General features: G+C 33.1%; 1 protein-coding gene across 1 annotated transcript; it reads left to right on the top strand.

The window, feature by feature from the left end:
• Positions 1–264: 264 nt before the first annotated feature.
• APC4 (anaphase-promoting complex subunit 4) lies at positions 265–9,987 on the top strand. The gene is made up of 5 exons (XM_074177141.1): positions 265–644; positions 1,149–1,312; positions 1,370–2,095; positions 2,959–3,202; positions 8,978–9,987. The coding sequence occupies exons 1-5, from the start codon at positions 404–406 to the stop codon at positions 9,844–9,846; spliced, it is 2,244 nt and encodes a 747-aa protein (XP_074033242.1). The 5' UTR covers positions 265–403; the 3' UTR covers positions 9,847–9,987.
• Positions 9,988–11,104: the final 1,117 nt, after the last annotated feature.

Below are 11,104 nucleotides of genomic sequence, written 5' to 3'. Positions count from 1 at the left end.
TTTATTATAGTTTCTCCCAGGTTGAGTTGAAAAACAGCCCTGGCTGATACTCCGCCTATTCACCATATACTAAAAGTTTTTTTTCTTTTTTTTTTGTTCCTGTATACTGTTTTATTTTGTTTTTGTGTATTCCATTTGTATTATGGTCAATAAAGACGTATTATTATTATTATTATATTATTATAGAGCTAATAGTAGTCCGTGTTTTCTGTAACATAATATCGGATAATGGCAGCCAAGTATCAAGTTGACACGCCTATATTCCATGAAAAGAAGAACAAGAGGAACATAACCAAAAACATGAATTAAAAACAAAACATTCAAATTTTATCTTTAAAATAAATTCGTGTTCTTCGCGTTTTCATTTTAGAGTTAAACTAGGCCATTTATATATCTAAAAACTATGACTAGTTTTCAAACAATCAAGCAATTAGAAGAAAAAAGTGTCGCCAATGAAATCAATTCAATGGTTTGGAGTGATCGAATGGATCTTGTGGCTTTTTCAAATGTGAAAGGAGAAGTAGCTCTTCACAGATTGTCTTGGACAAAAGCTTGGAATCTCAATCCTCCTAAAGAAAATGTAGAAGTTAAAGCTATTGCCTGGAGGCCAGATGGGAAAATATTAGCAGTGGGTTACAGTTCAGGTACTGTAATGATTCAATAATTTTAAACAGAGGTTGAAACTAAAGAGTACAGGTTTTGTTCGAAACGCGGATTATTAGAGATAGGTCTTTTCGTTATTGATGAGTGGAACTTTTCGAATGTTTGAAGCTCTAAAATCTTCTTGAACGGAACTGTAACAGGGTATCCAGCCACCTGAAAACCATGGAATAGTTATGGAAATTGAAAATTCTTAAAAATTAAGAAAATGATGGAATTTTCACTTTTTTCCAAAAGTTCAAATGTTCCAGTATTTTTTTTATTATATTAGTATTCACACAGAAAATATTTGAATTCGCAAGTCATTAAATAATTTTTTCCAAGTACTAATGCATGATATTTCAAATCATCATTAGATTCTTGAATTTCTTTCATTTCAACTTTCAACAATTGTTCCTGTAACTACTTATCACAGAATTATTGGTTTTCAAATTCACTTCAGATGCCTTGATGAAAGTCAAGTTTCCAACTTCTTAAATAATTTTCAGGTGAAGTTTTGCTGATTAGTGTTGAAAACAAGAAAACTTTAAATGTAAAAGATGCAAGTAGTGAAATAACATGTATAACGTGGGTCCAAGAGAAGGGGGAGACAACAGATAAAGACAATTTCACTCTTCAGGATGATGGAAAAATGGATTACATGAAATATATAGTAAAGTGCTCAGTTATAATTTTTTTGAATTTTCAACTTACCAAGATCTTCTTTCAGGATCTCTCAAAATTATATTTGAAAGACCCTATATCATCCTCGACATTGGATAGTCCATCCTCTACTGAGGAAGCAAAAGAAACAAATTTTCTACAGGAGCAGACTGAATTCAACTTACTTTTAATTGGAACCAAAAATGGATTCATACATATCAGGATTTTTGGTTGCTTTACTTGTTGTATCTTAAATGTTAATGAATATTTAGGTAGAAGTTGTTCTATCGAAGGCATTCATGTCAGTGAAGATATTAGTAAAATATTCGTAACTGTAAAGGACTCTGATCTGAATATAAAAATAGTCTTAATCAATGCCAATATACTCAAAACACACACTAGAGAATTGTTTTCAATTGCTATAAAATATGTGAAACTCTTAGACATTGTTAGTTATTTAACAAATACAATCACAAACATAACAGAAACATGGGAAAGTTTTTTACTTGAAATTGATCACAAACTATCCAAATATGCTAAAAAGGTGCCAGAGGGAGGAGTAACTGCAGATTTTCTGGATTTGCTAACATTTGGGATTTGTTCTCCTGAGTTACAAGAATTTTTAATGACTGATCTTACAAAGAAGGGTTTGGAAAAGTTTGGACAGACAGTAGAAATGAGTTACGCCAATATTCAAAGATTACTTTTGAAAAATGTTTCCAAATTTGGACAGAATGTATCATATCATCTTGCCGAATTAAGAGGAATGTCTCGACTAGAAGACAGGTATGAGGTTGGTATGATTCAAATCTAGTGAAGAATTTTATTTGTTGGTCTCTTGTTTACAACATATTTTTGAGTAGGGTAATGTATTCTCAGATTACTTTGTGTTCCAAAACTACTACATTCATTTGAAATTGCCCTGGTACTTGAATTTTATGTTATTTGCTTTACATTGAATGTCCCAACAGTGCATATTTGCTGGATATATTCTATATATTGGTTACAAAGTGAAAAACCGAATTTGAAACCCATAATAAATATCCAAAAATCAGTTGTTCTTGAAAAATGTGGAAAGTTTATTATTCAACTCTGAAATTTTGAAAAAGTCGTAACTCATTTATTAGACATATTTTAATCATGTGAAACTCCTTTCACTTTTAATCAATCCATTGTACCCCAGGTTGTACCCGAAATATTGAAAATCATTACTGAAGACAATATCGTAATGACATTTTTCTGAATGAAGAAACATAATAGTTCATACTACTACCTCATAGAACTTTAATATGAACTAAAATGCACAGTATAGTTCATCTTCTGATACAAACCTAGTTGGTGAAGCGCACACGGAAAAGGCATGTTTTTTTACTACTTGGAGAAGCCTGACTTCCCCATTTCTTGTTGGAAAATATTGCAGCCTCACGGGTTTATTGTGTTTTTCCTTCAAACCTTTCGTGACACCCATTCTAACAAACTTGTTTCCTAACTCCCCAGCACTCGTTTGTACTATTATAATCATATTTTTGACTAACAGTGTTCGTATATTCGTTTAATTTGTCTTCATTATCATCTTTGTTTTCTTATAATTCATTGACTAATATTGAGGATATTTGATAATTTTTAACCATATTATCAACTACTTTTTATTTGTAGGTCCTTGGCCTTTCTGAGCATCAAGTTACAGAAGCAATACAGTCCAGTGGAGCGTTTCTTTTAAAATCTGGAGAAATGCAACAGATCATTAATCATTCTGTGGTAAATTATAAGGCCTTCTTTCGTTGGTTATATGGAGCAATTTTGTTCTTAATGGATGAGACGATACCTTCTGAAATACATAAAATGGCTCAGCAAGATTTGGCCTACATAACAGAGTTCCTCCAGAATTTCGATAATATCGGTAATATTTTCAATGTTTCTCATTTTAAATTAAGTAAAAATTATTAAGGAATAATTCAAAGTCACCTTTGTGTTATATATATATATATATATATATATATATATATATATATATATATATATATATTTTTTTTTGATGCAACTAATTTTCCTTTATTTTGAGTATTTCAAACTCCTCCTCACTGGCACTCCTCAAACTTTGAGGAGTGCCAGATGATGACAGTACTACCAACTGTCGAAAGCGCTCGCAGATAATTAATAGAAGATATAAAGCTTCAAATCCTTTTTGTAGAATTCAATATTGAAATATATATATATATATATATATATATATATATATATATTATATATATATATATATATATATATATATATATGATGTGTTGTTTTTCCGGGTGTTCATCCGTTGTGTACTAGTCGATAGTTGACGTATCGCCATCATCTCAGATGGCATTATCAAGACGAGTTACTGCTTCGCTTGGAGCGAAGCAGTAACTCGAACAGTAGTATAGGGTATGGCTACTGTTACTTTTTTGTTAGATTCAACTACACGTGGTACAAATCTAGGTAAAAGCTTATTTCGAACACCTGTTGTTTTGGTATAAATTTTTGTGCTAGGTGAGTAGGCTACAGGATGGTGTCTGCTCTCATTTCAATTATTTATAGTCCTTTCTTTCAGTTTGACAGCTTTTTCATTGATTTTTTGGTAGACAGCTTTTGTTTTATCTCGATGTTGTTGCATGTAGTTGTTCAGTCCTTACTGTCGAAGTGTCCATTGAGAACATCGATGGGCTTTTGTCCCGTTAGTGAATGGATTGTGTTGTTATAGCCTAATAGTGCATAAAGCATTTGTTCCTTGATGTTCAGCTGTTTCTTATTTTGCAATATGGTCGAGTGAAAACGTTCAATCATTCCATTTGATTGTGGACTCTACGGAGTTGTGTGGTGGATCAAAATTTTATGTGTATTCACAAATTCTTGTACAAGGCCGTTTTTAAATTCGGTGCCACTGTCTGAGACAATGATCTGTGGTAAACCATGGTGAGTAACGAATATCAGCAATGCTTTCAATATGTTAATGGCATTGGCTCCTTCTAATGGATAGGCTTGTCCATATTTTGAAAAGGCGTCCACAATTATTAAAAATTTCTGTCCATCTGCCTGAAAGGTGTCTAAGTAAATAATTTCGAGAGGTTTACTCGGTGTAGGAGTTATCATAAATTTGGGTTTCGGTGGGATTCTGTCATACTTATTCATTTGACATGTTTCGCACATATTGATGTATCTTTCAATGTCTTTTTTCAAGGTTGGCCTGTCATTTTTTTTTCTTACTCCCAATTCAGTTCCGTTTATTCCACGATGGTTTGACTTTCCTTCGTGGTAGTTTCGAATTATTATCTGTTGTTGGTCTTCGTTGTTAATATCTTCCAAGATTTCGTTGCATTTTACCAAATCAAAGGCAGTGTTTCTGAAGATTTTCTGAAGAATATTGCAGGTTGACACTTATATTGGGTATCTGGGTCGAAATATACAATTTGAACATGAATTCGTTTTTTATTTGCGAAGGCTTGTTCTATATATTGGCCCTGGGTTTTAATAGACAAATGTCATTTTTATCTGGTTATTGTAGTAATTGAGAGGCTTTTCTGATATTGGAATTGTGAATGCCGGTTCTTCTTGAGTTGTGTGTATGGTTCTGTTACTTCCTTCGTTTTCGGGTTGGTTTAGTTCATTTATAACTTCATCAGCTGTATTCGTTGACGACGTTCTTTTTTGTTCAGGCTGGTCGGGATTTTCATCAGCTGTGTCAGTTGATGATGTCCTTTTTGGTTGGTCAAGGTCGGGATTTTTGTCAGCTGTATCGATTGATGATGTTCTTTTCTATTGAAGACGGTCGGGATTTTCGTCTGCAGTGTCAGTAGCGGAGGTGTCTTCACTGATTCTTCTTTGAGATTGGTCGGTAACGGTATTTTCAGATGGTGCATTGTTGTATAACGAAGCATTTTCTTCAAGTTCTTTGTTGAAATTTTCTATGTATTCTTTCAAACTGAAGGCTTCTTTTTTTGTCTAACGCTGCAGAATCAACACCTGCTAATATGCGTTCTTCAAAGATGACACAAAAACTTTTTTATTCTCTTTGTTTCAATTTCAGCTTATGTATACAGGGTCCTGCAACAGTGGCGCAGTGTTCCATATCTCTATATAGGAAGCAGATAGGAATCTAATTTTCTATAATATTACCTTATTGCTCGAGCTCGACAAAATAAAAATATTGGCGGTCACACAGGGTGTTCGATTTTTTCTGGGCGGATCCCAACTGTGTCTTTTTAAATGGCAACCTATATTTTTTATCGCTTTTTCGGTTTCTTCATAGAAAATAAAATAAACTTTATGTATATCTGCACTTCGAAAATATTGGCGGTTTTCGAGATATCTAGCATGACAGGTTTTTTTTTCCAATATTCGTCACTCAGAATATTTGAAATTATAAAGTGGTGCCAAGTCCAGTTGAAATTTTTTTTGGTCGAATATTCTACATTGGTAACTCTCTCAAACGATATATCTGAAATCGACCTGTGATATACAGGGTATGAAAAACCGCTTGCCAAATATTGTAAATGAAAATTTGCAAAATCTTCCTTAGATTAAATGGAACACCCTGTATATTATTGATCCATAAGAAGCGCCAACGAAACCTCTACAAATTTCATTAAGTATTCCCTATGGCTAAGTTCAATAGTTTTTCTTAAATGAGCATTTCTTTCGAAAAATGGTCATTTTTTCAAAGCGAAATCCATTTGACGACTGATAAAAATATACGAAAGATATCTTGTTTCAATTTTGTACATTAGAAGGTGTCCAAACAAATATTTTTTAACGAAATAAATGTATGTACCTATCACTTTTTGCTAAATGGAAAATTATTTTTTCATTGGATGCAGAATTTCACTCATAAATCGTGCAATATCAAACCAAACATTGAAATTCATCACGAAACATTGTCAATCACCTTCAAACAAAAATGGTAATTATGTCGATTTACAAATCCATTTTTATGGAATGTCGATTCATCTGACCATAAAATATTATTGAAAAAATATTCGTTTCGACGAATTTTGTTCATGGCCCAATTGCAAAATCTCACTCTTTTCTCGAAATCAGCATACAGTAGTTCTTGATGTAACTGAACGTGGTATGGATGCAAGCGATGTTTCTTCAATACTCGTTGCACTGATCTCTCACTTATATCCACTATTTCCCCAATTTGTCGTTGACTCCTACTAGGATCTTCTTCAACAGCAAGAAGAACTTGCAATTCATTATCTTCATCAGTAGCTGGCTTGATGCGCTCATGTTTGGAATAATTAATAGATCCAGTTTCAACGAATCGTCCCAAGACCTTTCGGAAAGATCTTTCATCTGGATGCCTTCTATCTGGATACCGTTGAGAATAAATTCTACTTGCCAATAAACAATTCCTGTCTGATTCACCTAATATGAAAATCATATCAATCAAATCACTTTTTGATAACAACATTCTGATGAAATTATACCGACAGTTCAACTTCACGATTGACTAAAAATTTCAATATTCATTTGCAGCCAAATATTTTGTTCTGTCATTTGCCAGACTACTTGATTTCCAATAAATATTTCATTCGCTGAAAGGTTGTTTTAGACCGAAAGAATATGGCACAAATTCCGAGATTTTTGAAATTATTGTAACTATTCAAGAACGTCCATTTTGTGGTGTAATTCGCAACTTGTTTATCTAGCAACAGGTAATTTTAGGAATGGGAGATATTTTAAGGAAAGGGTATTTTTTGTATATTCTTATCAGTCGTCAAATGGATTTCGCTTTGAAAAAATGACCATTTTTCGAAAGAAATGCTCATTTAAGAAAAACTATTGAACTTAGCCATAGGGAATACTTAATGAAATTTGTAGAGGTTTCGTTGGCGCTTCTTATGGATCAATAATATACAGGGTGTTCCATTTAATATAAGGAAGATTTTGCAAATTTTCATTTACAATATTTGGCAAGCGGTTTTTCATACCCTGTATATCACAGGTCGATTTCAGATATATCGTTTGAGAGAGTTACCAATGTAGAATATTCGACCAAAAAAAAATTTCAACTGGACTTGGCACCACTTTATAATTTCAAATATTCTGAGTGACGAATATTGGAAAAAAAACCTGTCATGCTAGATATCTCGAAAACCATCAATATTTTCGAAGTGCAGATATACATAAAGTTTATTTTATTTTCTATGAAGAAACCGAAAAAGCGATAAAAAATATAGGTTGCCATTCAAAAAGACACAGTTGGGATCCGCCCAGAAAAAATCGAACACCCTGTGTGACCGCCAATATTTTTATTTTGTCGAGCTCGAGCAATAAGGTAATATTATAGAAAATTAGATTCCTATCTGCTTCCTATATAGAGATATGGAACACCGCGCCACTGTTGCAGAACCCTGTATAATTATTTTCCTATAAATATCGTCCTGCTAGACGAAATAGGTTACTTGTTACAGTTGTGACTAAGCTGTAACAGTTGTAACTAATTGTAATCTTATAATTGTGCAACTCAAGGGAACACAGTACTGTTTCAAAACTTATATTTCCAAAGTGAGATATAACATGCCTGTATAAGAAAAGATACAGATGGTATAGGAACTGCTATTCATTGTAGAAAATCCTTTTTTTTTCGTTATATGTAAAATTTTTGTAGATTTTTCAATTATGAATCACTTGAGTTTATATTTATTTATTGATTTTTTTAATTATTTTCAATTCTACTGGGAGTAGGTTGTACAATTTTGGACCATAATAGAACACAATTATTTGTTTATGGCTCTTCTTGTAGAGTGATATTTTAATATTTAAATTCTCGATTGCTCTTGTTCTTACCGTTGTATGAGGTAAATAGTTGCTAAATTTCGTGAACATTCATACTAGACATAAGTAACTATACAGAGTGTTTCAAATTCGATCCTCACCATTGGGATCTCAGAAACTATGAGAGATACGAAGATGGTTAAATTGGGGCAAAGTTGCGCATTTACCTGAGTAACAATATGCCGTTGAGGAAGTTCTGAAATCCTGAGTATATCCGGAGATATCCGGATATACTGGCTTTATTTTTCGAAGGATACGAAAATAAATTGCACTTCCACGTTGCCACTTTTTTTCTGCTACACAATGGTGTTTTCAGATTTGCTATCTGACGTTTCGTCTTCCGGCCACCATCATTAACTTTATTTTTTGTTATGGGCGCTACATTGAATTCTATCTGTTTTGGATAGAACCTTTTCAATGATTTATCATAAGATATCATTCTTTTTCCGTGTTATGAATCGCACGTTAAAAGGTAAGACTTCGTTAATCCATAGCTCGCACAAGTTTCGACTTCTGAGGGTTGTCGTTCGTAGGGGTGCGACAGCTGGCTAACAGAAAAACAGATTTTTTTTTTTCGAAAAATTGGAGATATTGAAAAAATTAATTCTTATCATGATAGGCTTTGAGTTTGACGTTTCTAAATTTGACTTTCAATTTGTTACACTCTATGACATTTTGTTATTGTACAAGTCATTGAATTTTGTCGAATAATGGCTTCATGTTTTGTTTGAAAATTTCATTTCAGAAAATCAACAAATTCACTTTTTGACAATTTACGAGTTTTTCCTCAAACCAAATAGACAAGTTCGAAATGAAATAAGTCATACAATTAAGTCCATAATCTTTTACCTGATGTCATACATGTTTTCAGGTAACAAGGATGGAAATAACAAAAAAGGGTTCGTAATGGAAAGGCTGGGGCAGTATCTTGTCGACGCCCCCTTGACATTAACCCCAAATATGGAAGGAAACGACTGGACCACTTTCTTGAATGAGAATGAATGTGTCGGAAACCATCCAAGTATTTTCAAATATTATGCCAACACATCGCTCATACAACAGTTCAAGGATTTGGCCGTGAAAATCACTAATATCTTTGACTCGCCAAAGGGAATTTTACCCAATCAGTTCAGACATGTACATACTTTCGACTGTTTCAATTTCAAACAGAACATGTTGCGCATCACTTCAGTTAACGTCAACAAAGAAATGGTTTTGTTTGGTATTTTAGAACCGTTCTGTCACCTCCACCTTCTGCAGATACATGTAACAGAGGAGAGGTGCTTGGCGAGATGTGGAAAATTTTATTTCACTGATCTTACTGAGGAATCTGATCAAATGTATCAAATATTGGATGTATCTTTTTATTCAATAAATATTCTATCTCTCCTGATTCAAGATATTCATGGGTATAAGACGGCCACCCTTTTGCAGTTACCGTTACCGCCAGCCCTTGAAAAATTAACTGAAATCGACATCAACGTTGCTCTAAACAGAGCCGTTTTATCAAACACCAACGGATCTACGTTTGTTCCCAAGCTCTTTAAGAATGTCGATATGGCAGCTTCATCGTTTGCAGTTTCTGGGAACAGGAGGGTTGGCATTGTGCTTTCTGAAAATAAAAGAAAGGTGAAGCTTTTTGAGATGGAAGCAGAAGATGAAGACGAAGAAGATGCAGACATGACGAGCAGTGTGTTAAAGGAAGATGTTAGCATGCAAGACAGCCATATCATCGATTGAATGACTCAAGGTAGTAAAGTTTGTGTTACATTTTCTTTATTGGTTCATATTAAACAATGCACCTTTGAATAGTTTGAAATTGCTTTGGATATTTCAAGTATTTATATGTTTATTAATAATAATAAATATAAAACAAGTGGACAGTCTGATCTCATTGACATGAAACATGAAGTTCCTCAGGGGTGTGTTTTAGAACCAATGTTGTTTTTAATAGATTTGAATGACCTAATAACCATTAACATCGTAGGACGATTTACTTTATTTGCCGATGATACCACTATTACATGGAGTAATAAAACTTATCAGCTATCAAATATGATAAAAATAGATATTCAAAAAATTTAAGCCTGGTGTAACGTGAACTCCTTGTGCTTCAACCTAAACAAAACAAATCTAGTTACTTTCAGATGTATACTAGACGATTTAGATTTGGATAACCACTACAAAGAAAAGAAACAGTACACTAAATTCCCAGGCATTCACATAGACAATAAATTCAATTTTGAAGAACATGTATCCCATTTGAGTAAAAAAGTATTTAGTGGATGTTATGCTAGCAGAGTGATATCAACTGAACTAGGATCACTACAGCTAGATTGGCTTACTTAGCATTGATCAAATCTCATATTCACTATGGAATGTCTTTCTGGGGCCATTGTAATTAACAGTACAGAATATGATATTTGTGCTTCAAAAGAGGTCTTTGAGATACCTTACAAAGTTTAAGCGGAGAGATCACTGCAAGCCTTTATTCATCAGCCACAAAATATTAACTGTCACCTGTTTATACACAATGGAAACAGTATGCTTAATTCATAAAAATAAAATTGGCATGTATACTCCCGAAACAAATTGTCACAACACCAGACGGAACCATATGCTTCACTTACCTATTCCAAAATTCGCCTTGATTAGGCGTTCTCAGATTTATGAAAGTATTAAAGTATATAATCACCTTCCTACCATTCTAAAAAATAGCACAGGTATCAAAAAGTTATGAAGTACAGTTGAAAATCAAAAAAGCTTATTTTTTGATCCATGAATTCTACAATGATAACCTGTAAATTCTACTTGATTTTTCAATGTTCACCTAAACTCATCTGTCTTCTTAATGTTTTATTCATGAAATTGTGTTGTTTGTATTTTTTATATTTTATATAAAATGCATTTTATTTTGTCAATATTTTGGAGCCAAAGCTTTCTGAATCTGATTAAATTGATGTTGAAAGACTATTTATAACAATCATATTTCTGTCTG

The sequence above is a fragment of the Leptinotarsa decemlineata genome, unplaced genomic scaffold (genome assembly GCF_025532065.1).
Source record: "Leptinotarsa decemlineata unplaced genomic scaffold, Ldec_3_MD MMD2_tig00002159_RagTag_RagTag, whole genome shotgun sequence".
NCBI classification, from domain to species: domain Eukaryota; kingdom Metazoa; phylum Arthropoda; class Insecta; order Coleoptera; family Chrysomelidae; genus Leptinotarsa; species Leptinotarsa decemlineata.
Note: the sequence above shows the minus strand (reverse complement) of the source record. Positions and strands in the feature narration are given on the sequence as shown.

Bases quoted from the DNA above. Each gene is read 5' to 3' on its own strand.
- APC4 (XM_074177141.1), top strand. From the start codon at position 404: ATGACTAGTTTTCAAACAATCAAGCAATTAGAAGAAAAAAGTGTCGCC. The intron at 645-1,148 runs GTACTGTAATGA...AATAATTTTCAG, and splicing joins AGCAGTGGGTTACAGTTCAG to GTGAAGTTTTGCTGATTAGT. The intron at 1,313-1,369 runs GTAAAGTGCTCA...ATCTTCTTTCAG, and splicing joins TGGATTACATGAAATATATA to GATCTCTCAAAATTATATTT.